The 20,795-nt window shown below is 37.4% G+C and overlaps 1 protein-coding gene across 2 annotated transcripts; it reads left to right on the top strand.

Moving 5' to 3' along the window:
- The first annotated feature begins 11,651 nt into the window (after positions 1-11,651).
- On the top strand, positions 11,652-15,869 carry LOC145954363 (uncharacterized). 2 transcript variants are annotated; one of them, XM_083068432.1, is made up of 4 exons: positions 11,652-12,674; positions 12,801-13,062; positions 13,136-13,662; positions 13,745-15,869. In XM_083068432.1, the coding sequence occupies exons 3-4, from the start codon at positions 13,516-13,518 to the stop codon at positions 14,408-14,410; spliced, it is 813 nt and encodes a 270-aa protein (XP_082924558.1). In that variant the 5' UTR covers positions 11,652-12,674; positions 12,801-13,062; positions 13,136-13,515; the 3' UTR covers positions 14,411-15,869. The 2 variants fall into 2 exon arrangements, 1 of the variants encoding a protein (XP_082924558.1); XR_014431566.1 differs by lacking the exon at positions 13,745-15,869 and having other exon boundaries at positions 13,136-13,336.
- The last annotated feature ends 4,926 nt before the right edge of the window (positions 15,870-20,795 follow it).

The following is a 20,795-nucleotide window of genomic DNA, read 5'->3' as shown; positions in this document are numbered from 1 at the left end:
TGGCAGAGGATTCTTGCTCACGTCGGGCGCTGTCGAATCGAAGGTGACCCACCCGGCATCAATAAGGTTTTGGACCTTGTATTTGAGAGCTAGGCAATTCTCTGTTGAATGCCCTGGTGCCCCCGAATGGTATAAACATTTGTCTTGTGGCTTGTACCAATCGGGGTAAGGTGGGTCGATCTTCCTTGGTGGAACATAAGCTATAAGTTTGGCTTCTACTAGCTTCGGCAGGAGATCGCTATAAGTGGTCGGAAGTTTATCAAACTTCTTCACAAGGGTGAATTGCGATCTTCCCGACTTCGAAGTGGAAGTAGCCGAGGGTATGGTTATAGCATTGATTCCTCCCTCTTTCTTCTTCCCGAAGGCCTTCTTAGCTTCATATGATTGGGAAGGCTTAGCCAGCTTCCCACTTTTAAGTCCTTGTTCCACTCTCTCCCCAATGGTGATGATGTCCGAGAAGAGTGTCGTTGTGTTCCCTATCATTTTATCGTAATAGGGACCAGTCAACGAGTTGATGAATAAGGACACCGTCTCCTTATCCGACAGCGGGGGCTCTATCTGTGCCGCCAACTCCCTCCATCGTTGGGCGTACGCCTTGAAAGATTCATCACTTTTCTTACTCAAGGCTTGAAGATCTGACCTATCGGGTGTTAGGTCGATGTTGTATTTATAGCGCTTGAGAAAGGCGTCGGCCAACTGCCTCCATGTATGTACTAGATTTCCATCTAGCTGCATATACCAATTGAGCGCAGTATCGGCTAAGCTCTCTTGGAAGCAATGGATCAAGAGCTTTTCATTTGTGGCATATGCAGCCATTTTGCGACAGTACATGGTGAGATGACTCTTAGGGCAAGTCGATCCCACGTATTTTGGGAAATCTGGCACTTTAAATTTGGGAGGGAATTGGATGTCCCTCACCAAGCACATGTCGGCGGCATCTTTGATGTCAAAATCATGCCCCTCCATAGCCCTTAGCCGATCCTCAAGAGCATGGAATTGTTCCTTTGAAACCTCGGGCTCTTTAATCATGATCCCCGCCCCAAGGGGTACAGCTCGTGGAGGTTCTTCCTCATGTTCCTCCTCCTCATGATGATGGGACTCATGGTCACTGTGGTGAGACCCATGTACATTATGGTGACGCATGAGTTCCATCATTTGCGCCATTTGTTCTTTGAGCTGTGAGAGCTCGGCTGTAAGCTTCTTATTTTGGTCCTCCAGCGCTTCCATCTTCTTGATTTTCTGCGCGCGTGTGAGGACAGAGAGATGACCAACCACTTTCTAAAAATGAATATTTAATCTAATTAATTTATGGAATGAATACGCTCTTGACATGAGCTTGATAACCCTCCATTTTTAAGGCGCTGCCTTTTTAAAACAGAGTGTTACTACCCTCCTTGACTTATGATCTCTCCTCAACGGAGAATCTCGATAATTATGGGTCTCTTTTACTCATGTCAAGAGGTATTGGTGAACCTAAAATGCATGGTTTATGAGGATGCATGATGTCTTATTGGTAATGATGCACATGCTCCTCACTTTTATTATATTTTCGCACATGGTCTTTCCTCTCATGTCATGGTTTTTTCATGCATGGGGATTATTCTTTAGACCTTATCACGAGGTTTTATTAATGCACAAACAATATCACATAAACCTATACACAAACAATTCACTCATCCACGAACAGTCACGAGCGAATCACGAGGTAGGGGTTTCCTGCAGAAAGGTGCATATTCAAGGTGGTTCTAACTGTTCTCACCGATCTGAGGCCCCCAAGGTGCCCCCATTATAGGGACCCAATTCCTCTCGTCGTAAGTCGATGGAAAGCTCCAACGCACTGTCGGACTCGAGTTCATGGTTATCACCTTGAGTGATGCTTTCCGACAACGGTCTACGGGCACCTATAGACCCATTCGACAACCGGCCGTACTAACATCCACTCCCTATGGCTTACCACTCATGCCCCCGGGTATAGAGGGAACTGTTGTGTGCAAAGGTTTGTGTGCAATTTATATTTCAAACAATTGCAGAAACTCAACATACAACAGTTATTAAAGCCATATAAATAAAGCATGTTATCATACAAACAAGGGGTAATGAAGTAATTTTAACTATTATTTGTTAAAAATAATCTGTCACTAAATGGGACTGACTTTCGAGGCTTCCCCAGTGGAGTCGCCATCTGTCGCCACTGGCCCGAAACGGGCTTTCGGCATTCGCGAAGGATGGTTGGACTCTTTTATTTGTTTAAAAATATGGATTGCTAGAATGACTTATTCTCAAACTGAGACCTTGTCAAACGAGCAATTTTATTAAAAGGCTCACCAATCCATGTTAATCCCAAGCGGGACCCTCCATGGATTAGCGGTTTTCATAAAAAGGAAGGGTTCATGGAGTCGCCACCAATGTTTTACTCAAAACATTGGAAAAAGAAGTTTAAGGCAATCGATTCAAAAATTGACTTCGGCCATGACAACCAGAGTCGGGTAAGGGAGTCGGTTACGCGTGGGGAAGGTGTTAGCACCCCACAGCGCCCCTTTCGGGTTCCCTATGACAGATTATTTCTAAAAATAATAGTGCGAAATTACTAAATTACCCCTATTTATTCTAAACAATTATAACTTAACTATCTACATGATGACAGTTAAATATACACACAGAAAGCAGTAAAAGGAAGGTCTTAAGAAGAAACCTTTGAAGCGTGCTTTTATATTCAAGTAAAACTGGGAAGCTTTTTGGCGTTCCCTCGCTCTACAAGCCCGCTCGCTCCCTCCTAGAAAATTTTAACTATGGAAATCCGGAGGATTTCCCTTCGACTCAGTTCGAGACTCAAGCAAAAAGCTCAGAACTCGAGAACTTTGTCGGATCAACTCTCCGAGTGATTTCTAGGCAGAGCACTGCTCAAAAAAACCCAGAATACTCAAGAAGAGGGTTAAAACTCAGTGTAAAAGTGTAGAATGACGTCCAAATGACGTCTTATTTATAGGGAACAGGCGCAATACGGGCCCTGGAGTCAATACAGCCCGTATTGAAGTTTTGAACTACAATACGGCCGTATTGAATTCAGTACGGCCGTATTGAAGTTCAAGAAACCTCAATACAGCCGTATTGAGTTCAGTGCGGCCGTAGTGAAGTTCAGAAACTTCAATACGGCCGTATTGAGTTCAGTGCGGCCGTATTGTAGTTCAAAATGTTCAATACGGCCGTACTGAACTTTTGGGAGGCCGTATTGGGCTTCATTCCCTCCACTTCCTTATTTTGAGCTATTACAAGACCTCTAGACCTACAGAGAATCCTCCTAGGGCCTTCCATGAGTCCTTCTGGCTGACTTTCCTTCAGTCCTCAAGAGTCTTCAGGCTTTATTTCCGACCCGGACAATTTTAGGGGTCTACAAGCCCAAATTGTCGAGCGAATAACTGAGGTTGGTAAGGGTAAAGCCTAACATCTTTCTGCCTCATACCTGAGATAATGACATCCCAGGACAAGAACCTAAACCAAATGTCGGTCGAAGAAGGACTGATGTTTCCAACCTGATTATTTTGACGAAGCCAAGTCGGACCTATTAAGTTCGGTCGAATGAAAGGAGCTAAGTCCTCGGTGAATTCAGTAAAACTAAGAATAGCTCTGATATATCTCTCAAAATTATCTACCAGACGTTTGCGAGGGGTGAGGGTTGTCAAACGAGCTCCTTCGCGTTCGCAGATAGGAATCGGAGTCGAAGGCAGATGAAGTTTCTTCTCGAATATCGCGTTAAGCCACAGTTGAAGTAGCCATAATGGGCCGGAGAGATTTCGAGGCCCAGATTCTCGAGAAAGGCTCTCGGAAGCTTCATCAAGGCAAGTGTACAGGGAAGCCAAGAGAAGTTTGCTTAAACATATCTTCTTTTTCGAGTGAAGAGCTTGGGCTAAATTATAATAATATTTTGGGACTTGGAGTGAAGGAGTGCAAAAGACACATGCTTATAACCAATACATGAGAAAAGAAATATGTTCTGAAGGGGAAACAGGCGTACCAGAAGGGCCCATATGCGCAGTGATAAAAGCTAAATAGGTCTTTTTATCCCAAGTAATCGAAACATCCTTGATCGAAATTTCTTCTTCAAACGCATCAGGATGAAATCTTTCTCCAAGAGGCATTAATCCTGTTATAGCAGCAATATCGAGCAAAGTAGGGCAAACAAAACCACAAGGGAATTCGAAAGCCCGAGTTTCTCTATTCCAGAAAAAGATAGCAGAAAGGAGCATCTGAGGGTCGAAAAGATGGAGGTCAAACTTGGCCAGTTGGATAAACTCAAAAATTCCTGTTTCTTTCCATTCAGAGGACATAGAAGCCTCCACACGGGCTAGCCAAGATGAATGTCTATCTTTAACAGGAGGGAAAGCTCTAAAGATCTTAGTGGTATCTCCAAAAAGGGTTAAGTCTATATCAGGAGAATAGATGAAAGGTAAGGAAGAAGGATCTTCAGGCAAAAAAGTGTTACCAAACCTCTTCGTATTCTGACCAGCGAAAGGACCAAGAAAAGCATGAATAGAACCACTTTCTAAAGAGAAAGAGAGAAGTACCTGAGATTGAAAAATCTTCAAACTGGCCTCTTCCATGCCGGGAATTGGAACAAAAGTGTCATCGCCCTCTTTGACTTTGCAGATTTGGGTGTTGGCCATTAATAAAGGAGTACCGTGAACGGAAGTTGCAATGGCCATGGTGGTTACGGGTGCAGTAGTCACCACAGTAGAAGGCGTCACAGTGGTCAAGATAGGAGATGAAGTAGAAACACTAGTGGGAGACGTTGTGGAAGCCACGGCAGCAGAGGTGGAAGCAGTTGAAGAGGCCAGCAGAACAAGAGAGACTAGTAAGAACAGGGTCGCCGGAAATCAAGAACCAAGCAATGGAGGGACAGAAAAACACTAACTTGGGCAAGAAGGAAGCAAAAGAGTAAAATGGTGAAAATAGTTTCACTCTAGGGTAAAAAAAAAAAAAAAAATTTTACGCATCATTGGGCCTAGAGTGGAATGGGCTTCTGAATTAATTCAAATTTTAATTGAAAGTTTAAAAACAGCCGCCAAAATATTTTGAGAACAGTGAAAACGGAAATATACGCCGTATTTGCCATGATCGTCGCATCAAACGGTCATATGGGTTAATTGCAAATCAAAAAGTACAGATTAAAATAGGGTTTCATCGAAAGATGTAGACTCCGACTAAGTAATTGGAGTAAGGCTCGGTAGGAATTCGAATCTCTCTGGCCAAGCATGCACATCAAGATCGAATTCCTAGGGGGGAATTTGTTAGGTCTACTCGAAAATTCTAAGAATCGAATAGGTGTTACTTGAGAGAATATTAAAATGAACACCTGCTGGGGACGTACAAGGAGCCTGTTTGAGTTGTTTCGAGTCACGATCGAAAAGTTGAAGTCATACATAGGCCAACAATAACTAATTCGAATTCGAAGACAGTTATTGGTTGAGAAGCTAATATACATGAGGAGCGGTTGTGAGAAGTTACACTTTAGAAGCCATAATGAGCGTAGTGGGCAACGGTTATCCCATAGTGATCTACGTGCAGAAGCATCCGAGTGAGTTAACCGCTATTAATTCACTCTATAAATTCCAGAAACCTACATTGTTACGAGGTCGGAAAAACTCATACTTGAAACTGAATTCTCAAGCACTCTCTGCCTGCACACATGGCTTCCATGCGAGGAATTATCTTTGGGTATGATCACTTCTTTGACCACATTTCTTTTCTTGTTCTAGGAGTAGTTGTAGTCTAGGTTTCTTTCTTTATTTTTTCCTAATCACATAGTTGTAGTGCGTTAATTGTAACTCTTGGACAGTATGTAATTTGAACCATGTTTGTATTGCGAATATATCCATTATTCATTCTGTTCATTTTAGCATTTACGTGCATGCGAATTATTACTTGTTAATTATCGAGGAATATCTAGAAACAAGTAATCACTAAATTTGCTTACTCCATTTTTTGTTCTTAAATTAAATACCTAAATTGAAACCATTTATGTGCTAGTTCGAATATAAAGGGTCCACGAACGAATTTCATCGTAAACACCTTGAAACAGGATTCTAACATCCCACCACGCCCTACAATCCTATCGTTCACATTGGCTTGTTGTGCACTTGTTCCTTTTGACTAGTCCCAGGTGAACATTGTTGTGTTAACACCACCACCCAGGTCGTTTGTTTGTAGTTGGGAGACATGGTATAAGACTGTAATACCAATTGCATGGTACTTACTTAGTTTAAATGGATGTACCATCATAACTAGCTTATAGATTTGCATATGTTTACATAAGTCTTAAAGCTCTATTTTCATTACTACTTTTTAATTCTTTAACAACTTTATTTTATTTTATTTTATATTTGTTAAAATGTTACTATATATTGAGTAAATAGATTATTTTTTGCAACATTTTTTTTTAAAATATTACTATACATAGAATAACATTTTTTATTTCAATATTATTCTTTCTAATTGTTTTCAAAATCAAAATCCTATATCGAGTAATAAAATGTCACATATGTTATTTTGCAATATATATTTTTTAAATGTTACTATAATTGCTTCTAAAATCAAAGTCCCATATTGAGTAAAAAAGAATATATTTCTCTTATATCTAATTGTTACCCATAATTAAAGTCGCACATCGAATAAATAAATTATTCATAAAGAGTATATATAATCACATAGTTATATTTAAGATAAATGAACTTTGATATTTGATATATAATTAGTGGTGACTAATTAAGAATGCCTTTAATATTCTCTTAAAGAACTCTAGGAGTTTAGGAGACATAAAAATATAATAATTGATAAAAATATCTAAATTAAAATTAATTATCATTTTATAAAGTTAACAAAAACTTAGCAACATCATTAAATGTTACAAACATACTACTTTGATAACATTTGAAAAATGTTGTCTAATTGTATAAAATGTTATTAAAAGTCTTTAGCAACATGAACTATATACAACATTTGATAATATGTTGCTAAAGCAAATTAGTAACATTTATACACAATATTAGGTAATATTTTTCAAATGTTGTTAAAACTCTTTGTGTTGTAGTGTTTGGCCTATCTTTATTCGAAAAGCATCAAGCATAACTCTTAAGCTTTGCCAAGTTTGTTATGGTTGTTGATTATCAAGGCCAATATGAAAATTGTGCAACTATACTCAAGGCCTCACCCTTGAAAATATACTAAATTGCTTCATTTTTTACTTGATCACTGAATTTGAATGAGAAATGATGATTGTTAAATGTCAAATTTACTTGAATTGATTATTTAAAAGAAGACATCTTAATTTCCTAGCTTTTTTCTTTATTTAAATCTCAAAATTAATTAACTTTTGTAAATAATATAATTACTAAATTACTTTTTATATTTATAACCACTTAGATAATTAATCCCAATTATATTTGTGCTAGGTGCAACTTATATCAAGTGAAAAAATCAAGACCTAGGAAATGAATACAATGAGGTCACATTTTGAAGGCAAAATTGGAGAGAGAATCAAAATGGTGAAAAATTAGTCAGGCCAAACTTTTGTGACCAGACCAAATTGAGGTAGCAAGCTCAAAAATCCAACTCAAACATTATTTGGTTGAACAAATTTCTTATCTCAAGGTGAATAAACCCCAAATTCGTCCAACAAATTTATTTGGTTGAACAATTTTAACGTAAAATAGGATATTTTTTTCCTGTTATAAAAGAAGAATGGTCCAAATTTGAAAAGGAAAACTATCTCTACTCTCGGACCTTCTTTTATCTCTCTTTGGAATTGAAGCTTGATGTACGGAAAGAACTCACACCATTGTTCTTGATCTTGAAGAGCGGAAGCTAAATCAATTGATGACATCATTTTGTAATCATAAGTTGACACTCCTTTGTATGAGTAACTAAGTTTCTTAATTTTTTTATTGGGATCAAATGTAATCAATCAACTTTATGTACTTCTCTTGATCAATATACATATGATTAGTCTCTATTTACTTCCATTAGTGATTCTCTTTTACTCTTAATGTTTATCTCATCTTGATTGTTTTTGACATGATTTATGATCTTAGATTGATTGGAAAACGATCCTTGAACCAAGTTTTGAATTGAATTACCTAACAAATTAGAGAGCTTGACATTAAACGTATAAATTGTTGAACTTAATGCAAGTTTATTTTTTTCATTAATAATGCAAGGGATTGATGATCTATGAAGATGCTTAGAACTAAACAACAAGAAATAAATGTTTAGATATTTAAGTCAATTATGTTGATGGAATATAAATATGAACTAAGTATGTATGTTAGATTAAAGAATACATTGAATCTTGATTGTTAAAGTTTAGACTTAATCAAGTGAATTAAATCCAATTTTACTACTAGCTACATCTTATCTTTATGTTGAATTCCAAATTACAAAACAAAATTTGTATTTTATGTTAATATATATATATATATATATATATATATATCCATAGAAAATATTACAAAGGCATGACAAAGATTGAATTAGGTCTTCTCGCTTCTATCTACCTTAATCTCACCTCCCAATCATAGATGTCAATTCTTTTCTTAATAAGCTTAAATGTAAAATTTGATCAATATTTACCTAAGTTTCAATAAAGATGACTCATACTCATTATGGATAACAAATTAATATTGATATACATGTCAAAGTATCAACTCACAATAATAAAAAAATATATTCACTAGTGCAAAAAAGGGTATTTACGTCACCCAATTTACGTCGCAAACAGTAAACACCGACGTTGTAAAAACACGGTGGCAGTTTCGTAAATAAGTGGAGACTAATTTACGCCGGACCCCCCCCAGTCCGACGTAAATGTGGGAATTAACGTCGCAGTCTCATAGTCCGACGTAAATTTACGTCGGGCCCCCTCTAGTCCGACGTAAATTTACGTCGGGCCCCATATAGTCCGACGTAAATTTACGTCTGAGCAACATAATCCGGCGTAAAAAATGGCACTATATTCCCCACCTTTTCATTTTTCATTCCCGCACTCACAGTTTACAAGCAACCCCTCTCATTTTCTCTGAATTTCTGAGTCTCCCACTGCGTTTATTGCTACATTCAACGTATCCAAGTCTCTAAGTGTCTGCACGTTGGTCGTTTGAGGTTAGTTTGTTGTCCCCGTAATTTTTTTTGTTTTTTTTTTGCTATTTGTTCCGCTGGAACGGCCCGTTCTGCGAGGAGAACGGGTCGTTCTCCTTGCAGAATGGGCCGTTCTGCAAGTAGTACGGGCCGTTCTGCAAAGAGAACGGCCCGTTCTGCTGGAATTTTTGTTGTTGTAATTTGTTGATCTGGAACGGCCCGTTCTAGTTTCAGTACGGGCCGTTCCAGATGCATTAAAGAAGATACTTTTTTAGGCATTGACCTTTAGTTTACCATCGATTTTTTAGGGTTGTAGTTTAGGTTAGAAAATTTATGAATAACTGAGTCAATAGTTAATTTGTGTTAATATATAGATAATGAATCGAAGTTGGATGAATGCAAGTCGTATTAGTCAAGAGTACAGAAATGGAGTTGAAGAGTTCTTACAATTTGCAAGAGAAAATGGGAAACCCATCAAAGGGGCATATTATTGTCCATGTGTTCGATGTTTGAATCAGATACGTCAAGAAGTTGGAGAAATACGTGATCACCTGTTTATATATGGTATTGTGAAGAGTTATACAGTATGGACATGGCACGGAGAAATATTAGACATTCCAACAGTGTCAACAACTGAAAATTTTGAAGGGATGGACGATAACTTAGAAGAGATGATACGTGATGTTGGTGAAGAAAATTTTGAAAGAGCACATGTGTATGATACCTTAAAGTCTGATTTTGAGCAACCATTGTACCCAGGATGCAGTATGTTTACAAGATTATCAGCAACTTTAAAATTGTTTAGTTTAAAAGCAAGAAATGGCTGGACTGATAAAAGTTTCACAGAATTGTTGGAGTTATTGAAGGAGATGCTTCCAGAAGATAACACGTTACCTAATCGCAACTATGAGGCAAAAAAGATACTATGTCCAATGGGTTTGGAGTATAAGAAGATACACGCGTGCCCTAATGATTGCATATTGTATACAAATGATTTTGCTACACTGAAAGTGTGTCCCACATGTGGATTGTCGCGGTTCAAAAAGAAAACTAATGGAAGTAATGGTGAGGAAGAAATAGAGGGTCCCCCTGCTAAGGTCTTATGGTATTTGCCAATAATACCTAGGTTTAAAAGATTGTTTGCCATTAAAGAGGATGCAAAAAACCTCACATGGCATGAAAATGGTAGAAAATGTGACAACTTTCTTCGACATCCAGCTGATTCTCCGCAATGGAAGAGGATTGATGAAACATTTCCAGAATTTGGTGCAGAGTCAAGAAACTTGAGAATTGGTTTAGCTACAGATGGCATGAATCCTTATGGGAACTTAAGTAGTAAACACAGTTCATGGCCAGTTTTGTTGGTCATTTATAATTTGCCTCCTTGGTTATGCATGAAGAGAAAATATATTATGTTGTCTATGATGATATCAGGTCCCCAACAACCAGGAAATGACATAGATGTGTATCTTAGTCCATTGATTAATGACTTGAAAATGTTATAGGACACAAGAGTGGAGGTGTTTGATGCATATCGTGAAGAAAAATTTACCATGCGTGCAATGTTATTTTGCACAATAAATGATTTTCCAGCATATGGTAACTTGAGTGGGTATAGTGTGAAGGGTCATTATGCATGTCCTATATGTGAAGAAAACACAAGTTATACCCAATTGAAACATGGGCAAAAGACTGCGTACACTAGGCATCGTAAGTTTCTTGTTCGTAGTCATCCATACCGTAGATTGAAGAAAGCATTCAATGGAAGTCAAGAGGATGAAATTGCCTCGACACCGCGCAATGGTGAAGAAGTATATCAACGGGTAAAGAACATTAACATTGTGTTCGGAAAGACGCAAAAGAAGTCAACTGAGAGAAATATCTGGAAGAAATGATCAATATTCTTTAATCTTCCTTACTGGTGCAAGTTAGATGTTAGACACTGCATAGATGTGATGCATGTGGAGAAAAATGTTTGTGATAGTGTAATTGGGACATTGCTAAACATCAAAGGAAAGACTAAAGATGGAGTGAAAGCACGACAAGATTTGGTGGACATGGGTATACGTTCTGAGTTGCATCCTCAGTCTATTGGAAGACGCACTTACTTGCCTCCAGCTTGTCATACTCTATCAAAGAAAGAAAAAAAAAGCTTTTGTGAGTGCTTAAGCAGTGTGAAAGTTCCACAAGGGTACTCCTCAAATGTTAAGAGTCTGGTGTCTATGCAAGATTTGAAGTTGATTGGTTTAAAGTCTCACGATTGTCATGTGTTAATGCAACAACTTTTGCCTGTGGCTATTCGTAACATTTTACCATCTTCTGTTAGAGTTGCTATTACTCGATTGTCTTTATTCTTCAATGCCATTTGCAACAAAGTAATTGACCCTGTAAAGTTAGATGAGTTAGAAAATGAAGCAATCACAATCTTGTGTCAATTGGAAATGTATTTTCCACCTTCATTTTTTGATATCATGGTGCATTTGATAGTTCATTTGGTTAGGGAAATTCGATTGTGTGGCCCGGTTTATCTTAGATGGATGTACCCTGTTGAGAGATATATGAAGATCTTAAAAGGATATGTCAAGAATCAATACCGCCCAGAAGCCTCTATTGTGGAGAGGTACATTGCAGAAGAAGCCATTGAGTTTTGTTCAGGGTACATGTCGAAATCAGAACCAATAGGAATTCCCAAGACTCGACATGATGGGAAACAATTTGGTAAGGGTACTCGAAGTTTAAAGATTAGAACTGTGAGTCGAACAGAAGTTGACCAAGCACATTTGTACATATTGAACAACACTGATGAAGTAATTCCTTACATATCAGAACACATAGATGAAATCAAGATAGCACACCCCTGGATGACTGAGAAATGGGTATTGAATGAACATAACAAGAGTTTTTTAGCTTGGTTTAAGAAAAAGGTTTATGGTGAGGTTAATGCTTCTGATACACTTTTGAGACTCGCGCGTGGGCCTAACAACGATGTCATTACATTTGGTGGGTATATTAACAAATATTGTTTCTATACAAAAATAGAAGATGACAAAAGTAGAGTACAAAATAGTGGGGTTACAATTCAGGCTGAGGCTGTGCACTTTGCTAGTTCAAAAGATAAAAATCCCATTACAGCATCCATGAGTTATTTCGGAGTCATAGAAGACATATGGGAAATTGATTATGTTACGTTTAGAGTGCCTGTGTTCAAGTGTAAATGGGTTGATGGAAATACAGGTGTGCGGACAGATGATTTAGGATTTACTTTGGTTGATTTGAATAAGGTCGGCTATAAGGATGAACCTTTTATTATGGCATATCAAGCAAGACAAGTTTTTTATGTAAAGGATCCATGTAATGAGAAATGGTCAGTGGTCCTCGAAGGAAGAACCATGCATGGAACTCACGAAGATGAGTCTCTAGATATGCATGAGACACCGTCTTTTTCAAGCAGATCATTTGGTCCTATTGCGGACAATGAAGTGGACGAAATACATGCTATTCGAAGTGATCATGATGAAGGAATATGGGAAAACATTCCAACCTAATAGGTTTCTGTTTATGTATTATTTGTTTTTTTATTAGTTATTTTGTTGATATATTGTTATTATCTTTTTTACTTTATTTGTCTATTCAGTTAATTCATTGTTTTAATAATGATAGTTTATTTTTTTCAGGATTATGGAGGATTCTGGGTCTGGCAGTGGAAGGAGGGAAGGTAGATTTGTCACCCGATTGTCTGGGTTGACAGCTGGGCGCATTGCCAAGGAGAGGATACCGGTTGAGGTGGATCCTCGTTCTGGCAAGGCATCAGGCCCAAATGCTGCCAAGTTTAAGAGCTATTTGGGAGTCCTAGCTTGACGATATGTTTCTATTATCATTCCATCATGGGATGACGTTCAGGAGGTTGACAAGAACCTCATGTGGCAGGATATTCAGGTATATACTTTCACATCCTTTCAATATTATATAACTTAAATACATTATTTATTATTTGTTGTTATTTTCATAGAAAAATTTTGACATTCCCAACACTGAGGGCATGAGGAGGAAGATGTTATCTGCCCTTGCCACCAGGTGGAGAGACTTCAAGACTTTCTTGACACGGGAGTATGTATTTGGAGAGCGCCAAAATGAGACTCCCTGTCTAAAGTACCAGATCACTGATGAGGAGTGGATGCAATTTCGTGCCACTAGATTGGACCCTTCATGGCAGGTTAGTTATTGATAACTTTTACATTGACACAAATACTTAAGGTATATTTTAATTTATCTCATTTTCTTTTTTGTATTTTTGCAGGCTAAAAGAATAGCTGCCCAAGAACGACAGGCCAAGAATGATGCACCCCATGTATTGTCAAGAGGGGGATATGAAAGAAAAAAAAAAAGCAAATGAAGAAGGCTAAGGCACAGGCAGCAGGGGTTGAGGATGCTGACCGTGTGGAGTCACCTCCCCGCCATGAGATGTGGATAGCAGCCCGGACAAAACCAGATGGGCAAATGACTTCTGAGTCTGCAAGAGTCGTTGCTAGTAAAATAGTAAGTAAAAATATACAAACTAAGACTCTTCATTTCAACTCATTTAATTCATAAGATTTTTTAATCTTCCTTATTGTTGCAGGAGGGTTTAGTTGAGCAGAGCACCCAGGGCTCATTTGTTTCCGATGGTCGAAATGATATCCTCACAACGGCCATAGGAAAGCCAGAGCACGGAGGTCGTGTGCGTGGTGTTGGTGGTTCTTGGAGCCACCGAGATTTCTTTGGTGGCCGATCATCGAGGAACACTGTCAACTCTTGCAGTCAAGAGGTTATACAGGAATTGGAGCAGAGATTGGAGATGCAGTTTGAAGAGAAACTGAAGAATATTGAAAAACAGTTTGAACAGAAGTTTGAACTTTTGGCTCGTTCTCAGCAACAGACTGCAGTTGCTCATGATGATGTTCGAGTCAGCACTAAAGGGAGTTGTGCTGCTCCAGATCCCTCACCGGATCAGACTCACACTGATGTACCAAACCAGTGTGAGTTATATGTTGAGGATGACCCCCCACGGTTAGTGGCTATTGGCCGAGTATTTGAGGGTGGCTCAACCATCCATTGTGTCCCTCTACAGCCAGACTGGACATGGGTTGTGGTTGACCAAGTTCAAGATGCTGCTGCTCCAGTGCCTTTGCCCAATACAGAGGTTCAACTAGTGGGGCAGGCAACCGACACATTCTTAGCTTGGCCAAAACGTTTGGTCATGCCGCTTTCAGCACGGACAAAGGTAATTATATTATTGCTCTTTTAGATTCTTATAATTCTATTATTGTTTAACTAATTTTGATTATTTTTTTAGGATTTTATCAATCGTGGTAAGGAGGTCATGAGAGAACCTCATGTTCATGATGCCAATATCGCAGAAGCTGAGGATGATCCCATATCTAAGCTTCTAATCAAATTACCACGATTAAAGAAACATCCAATTCAATTGCAGTGGGACATTAGAGTTTTTGGAGTTGATAGCTCTGATGTTCCACTATACATATCTCTGCCTGATGCATTAGAGATTGTTGGGGGAAACTGCATGTTAAATATATCTGTCATACAGTTGTGGGCCATGTAAGTCATATTTTCTTTTATGAGTCTAAATTTACAATAATTACATTTAACTTATAATAATTATTTGTGTTAGGTACATGGACAAATTGAATGTGGAGCAAGCACAAGCAGAAGTATATGGATTTATTGAGCCTCAATCCATCCAAAAATCAGGAAACACTCAGGTCCAGATCCAACAATATATGCAAACATGGATGAGTGATTCAAGAAGACATATATACATGGCTCCATACATTGACGGGTTAGTTTTTTAATTGGTTTTTTAATCATGGTAATTTTTTAACTGATTTGTTTGTCATACAATGTAGGTCCCATTTGCAGTTAATGGTAATCATTCCTAAGGAATATACCATGGTGTGGTTTTGTTCACTTCATCGAAAACCAAGCCACGAAATTAAAAGCCAATTACATGGGTAACTAAATTTTTTCATTATGTTTTAAAACTGTAATTATATATATTGGCTAACATTTGTTTTTATTTCAATTAATTAGAATCGTGTCTGGAGCTAATATATTAAGTGGAAGAGCCAGATCATCAAAGTCATTGCATTTCATATACCCTAAGGTTAGCAAATTAATTCATACAGTCAATAATATTTAAATTTATTGACTTTGGAATTAATAGTTATTTGTTTCTCATTTTAGTGTAATAAGCAATAAGACTCATTTGAATGTGGCTATTACATCATGTATTGGATGAAAGCCATAGTTTCTGCGGGTATTATTGATTCTTGGGCGCAGGTAATTCATATCAAAATTTATTTAACTATATTTACCTTTAGAATAATTAACATTGCATATTAATGACACTTAAATTACCCTTTCAGGTCTTTCAAGATCCATCTCCATTGCCCGAAGATGAGATGCTTAAGATAAGAGAACAATGGGAAACTTTTTTTCTAAGTTTAGTTAGTTAGATATTATGTTTATAGTTTGATAGTTAGTTAGTTTAGTTAGTTAGTTTAGTTAGTTAGATAGCATTGACAAACATGTTTTATAGCTTTTTTAAGATAATAGGATTTACACTGTCATAATTTATGTTTTTTAAGATTTATATATTATTTTCTTTTTGTCATTCAATTTTGAAATACTATTTGAATTTCTATTCTGGACTGCCTGGTTTAGATTTGGTATTCTGGATTATATTTATATGCAGGTGTTGGGTATATCAATTTACAAACGTTTTTTAAAAAAAAACTCCCACAATTTACGTCGGACATGGACTTGTCCGACGTAAATTTACGTCGGGCCTTGCAATGACCGACGTAAATTTACGTCGGACAAGGCCATGTCCGACGTAAAATTGTGGCATGATTTTGCCCCTTTTTACGTCGGTCTGGAAAAATCCCCGACGTAAATTTACGTCATCTTTCAGAGGCGACGTAAATTTACGACTCCCGTATTAACGTCGGACCCTTTTTCGACGTAAAAGGGTCAAAATACACGACATAAAAGACCCTTTGTGTACTAGTGATTACAATCAAGATTTAGAAGGAAAAACCTTAATCCAAAAAGCACCCATGCAACCACATGGCCATGAACATACCATGCACAAAAAGATTTAAAAGGAAAAACCTTAATCTAAAAAGCACACAAAATTTCTACTTATCCAACAAGCATAATCACCTCGCCAAACACCTTCTTAAGAAACCTTTGTTTTGCTCCCTGCCATCTCCACCCCAATTCCAACCATCCTCACAACAATAAAAAAAGAATATTACATTCAAGATTTAGAAGGAAAAACCTTAACCCAAATTAAAAGCACAGGAAGAACCTACCATGCAACCTGTGTTCCACACTTCACAGGCCTACTATACTTAATTATACCCCAAATTCCAAATTTTTGCTCCACCTTACTAAAATAACACTCCAACAACAAACCACTATGGCATCAAACCGATTGTCGTGTGCATGTCTGCTTCTTTTTATCGGTTAAGCTTATACTCAGATGTAAGAACTCACCATGCAACTTTCCATAGACATGTGTTGCCTTCATGGTCTTCCTAGCTCCATCATGTCAAACAAAGACCCCTTATTTGTTAGTTCATTCTAGAAGGAATTGTTTAAAATAAAAGAACAACTTTAATGGTGTGTTCGATAGAGAGGAAAGTGAGAAATAAATTGGAGGAAAATAGAGAAGAGAGAAATAGATGAGTAAAAATAAGTAAGAAATACTATAGAGTGAAAATAGTATAGAGCAACCTATGTTCCACTTAAGTAGTAACAAGTAAATGAATAATGTTAAAATTTAGGGCTCAATAAATATCAAATTGAAAACAAGACAAAAATTCCATATTTTTAAAACATAAGGAAACTAAATATCTTTATTAAGGACTATAATTGATAAAATTAAAGAGACCAAAAGTTAAATTTAACCTAAATAGTACTAAGAAGTTTCATTCGAATAAATTTATTTCGTATTTAAATAAGAACTTTTCATATTCAAATAATAAGTTTTGCAATAAACATAATCGAATAAAAAAATTATTTAATCAAATGAAATAAACATAATTGAATAGCATGTATTTGATTGTGAGTGACATGTATTCAAATATAATATGATTGCGAGTAACATGTATTCAAATACAATACGATTTTAGTATAAAAATCAATTTATTCGATTGCGAGTAACATGAATTATAATATAAAACGAATTCAATCATTTATTGTTATTTGCACACATATTTGCGAAGAATTAAAAATATGTTAGCCACACCTTTTAATTTTTGTTGTCAAATTAATTTTATCGATGCTAAACAAGGTGTCACTTTTATTTCTCATCTGTTTCATTACTCTCTTTTTAATTTCTTTACTATTTGAACAATACTAAATACAACGTAAAATATATCATTGCCTATCAACGCTAAAAGGATGGTAAATACAGTTCTTAAAAAGAGGACTTGAACCTTGAGGCATACCTTTGATGCTTCATTGACGACGACCACTAATAGGCCTAAAAGATACACTAAATCAGCAGTTTGGATGAGAGACTATGTCTAATATGAATAAGTTGACCCAATTGTTTTTTAGTTGTTTCCATTATTTTTTTTAGAATAATTTCCAACCCTTTATCTTGCAAGACTAGTGTCCATTAGGTCTTTTCTATGGACCTATATATATATATTCTTGGGCGAATTGAATGAGGCAAAGAATAATTTTTCCTTAATTAGCATATCTTTTAGTAATACTAGTGTAGTCCTAACTCTCATCAACTTGAACCCTATCATTGGTGCTTTCATTACTACCACTCATGCCTCCTCGAAAGGAAACTGACCCAAAGTTGACCGATGATGCTATTTTGGCACTCATGAAGAAGCTTAATGCTCTCCAATCCCAGCTGGACCTTCAACACCAAACCCAAGAGTCTCATCATGATTCCCTCACCACACTCATGCCCATCTTTTTGGAACTTTTTCCCCAACATATTCACCCACCCGATCCTTCCTCATCTGTATCCCTTCCCATACCTTCATCTTCACCACATCCCTCATTATCTTTTCCCACAATACCGTCTATTTTCACATCTTAAAACCCTCCCACCGCACATCAACAACCCCCATTTCCCCACATTGTTAACTCTCCACCTGTAGTTTTTTCCTTCGGTCCTTCATTTTCCACAACTATTCCTTCCTCCCAACCTTTAGGTACTCCCACTAGTGAAAAAAAAGCTTTTAAAATCGGTTATTTTAACTTTTAAAATTGGTTCTCTAATCGATTTTAAAAGAGTCGATTTTAAAAATTAGACTTTTAAAATCGGTTATTTAACCAATTTTAAAAGTTAACTTTTAAGATCGGTTGTTTTATAACCAATCTGGAAAGCCGTGGCCCTGAAAAAAATAAAACTGGAACGGGCCGTTCCAGGTTGTTAAAAAGGCCTAAAACTGTCATTTGGAACGGGCCTTCCAGCATAATTTTTCATGATTTAAAACCTATCCAGAACGGTCCGTTCTCCTTGTAGAACGGGGCGTTCTCCTAGTAGAACGAGTCATTCTCCTCTCAGAACGGCCCGTTCTCCTCGCAGAACGGCCCGTTCTCCTTGTAGAATGGCTCATGCTCCTTGTAGAACGGCCCGCATAACCCCTAAATTCAAAATTTATCATAATAAACCAACAACGAAAGTAGCCAGAATAAACCAATAACGAAAGTAGAGACACGAGAAGAGTATGAGAATGTTACCTTGATATATTAGTCTTGCAAAGAAAATGAAAAGTTGGAGACTTTAGATGAGAGCACGAGAGAGTAAAAAAGGAATGAAGGGAAAATGAAAGAGAATGAGAATGGAGGGAAAGATAAAAGGTTTCTAACGATACTTTTAAAATCGGTTATCTAAGAACCGATTTTGTATATTACATACAAAATCGGTTCTTAAATAACCGATTTTAAAAGTAGCACTTTTAAAATCGGTTCTTAAATAACCGATCTTAAAAGTAGCACTTTTAAAATCGGTCATAAAATAACCGATCTGAAAAGTACTTTTAAGATCGGTTAAAATTTAATCGATCTTAAAAGTGTTCATATTATTTACAAAATTGTCACCGCGTCACTTTTAAGATCGATTACCTTTTAACCGATCTTAAAACTCCGATTATAAATCCAAATTTTGCACTAGTGTCCCCACTTTCCTACCCACCACCAACCATACCCCACCACTCTTTCTCCCTCAAAACTACAGCTAGCTACGTATGGTCAGGACCCACTTGATTGGCTTTTTCAAGATGATCAATATTTCATTCTATATTAGGTTCCTTGGGAATAATGTGTGCCTCTTGTTGCTTTTTATATGCATGGTGATGCCCTTTCTTGGTTCAAATGGATGTTTTACAATCAGCAGTTGGGCAATTGGTTGTCGTTTAGCCATGCATTAGAAGTCCATTTTGGTCCTTCTTCATATGAAAATCCCCAAGCTACCTTATTCAAATTAAAGTAGACAGGTATTGTTACTGATTATCAGAATGCTTTTGAAAAATTGAATAATCAAGTGTTTGGTTTAGACTCAATTGCTATATGAAACTGTTTCATATCTGGCCTTTCCCTGGACATTCAAAAAGAGCTGGCCATTTTAAAACCCAAAACTATGTCCTAGGCCATGGGCCTTGCTAAAATGGTAGAAGACAAACTGAAGGATCTACGCCCTAAACCCTACCATTCCCATACCTATTCTTCCACCACCACCACCTCTTCTTCTAAAATACCTTTCCCCAGCACACCACAAAATTCCCTTACCCTTTCCCCAAATACACTACCCATCAAACGCCTTTCCACCCAACAAATGCAAGAACACTGTATTGCTGGTTTATGCTACAATTGTGATGAAAAGTTTTTACCTGGGCATAAATATTCTTCCCCCTGATTCCTTCTTTTGCTTCATGATGAGGCAGAAACCCTTGATTCAGATTTCCAACTTGAATATGAGGATTTACCAACTGACCCACTCGTACATTTTTATTTATCCCCTCAAGCACTAACGGGTTTACCATCCCCTCAAACCCTTAAATTCCACAGTACCATCAATGGACAGTCAGTCATGGTGTTAATTGATACCGGGAGCTCCCACAATATAATCCAACCTCACCTAGCGAAACATTTACATTTATCCACTCAACCCATTTGCCCTTTTAAGGTAATGGTTGGCAATGGCGCCCCTATTCTTTGCCAAGACTACTGCCTACAGGTTGCCATATCCTTTCAACAACACACATTTCAGGTGCCCTTATACCTCTTTCCTATTGAGGGGGCTGATATAGTTTTAGGCCTGACATGGTTACGCACCTTAGGTCTTATTCAAGAGGACTTTTTGATCCCTTCCTTCACCTTTAATCACCATTATATGCCTATTACCATTGTGGGCGAGACCCTTCATAACCCCACCCAAGCTTCTTTCCATCAAGTTTGCCAATTACTTCATTAAGATTCCATTGCCTTTTTTCACCTTTTAACCATAAGCTCAGTTACTAACCCAACAACTTTTTTCCATGCACACTCATACTTCCCCTCCCAATCCTCCTCCAATTTTTCAGTAGGGACTATCCACTCTCCAACGTTTTTCTCAAATATTCCAGCAACCTCACAGCTTA

This window comes from Cajanus cajan, chromosome 2 (assembly GCF_000230855.2).
Source record: "Cajanus cajan strain Asha chromosome 2, NIPB_CcT2T_4, whole genome shotgun sequence".
In the NCBI taxonomy this organism is placed as follows: domain Eukaryota; kingdom Viridiplantae; phylum Streptophyta; class Magnoliopsida; order Fabales; family Fabaceae; genus Cajanus; species Cajanus cajan.
The sequence above is the reverse complement of the archived record's forward strand: the minus strand, read 5'-3'. Positions and strand labels throughout refer to the sequence as shown.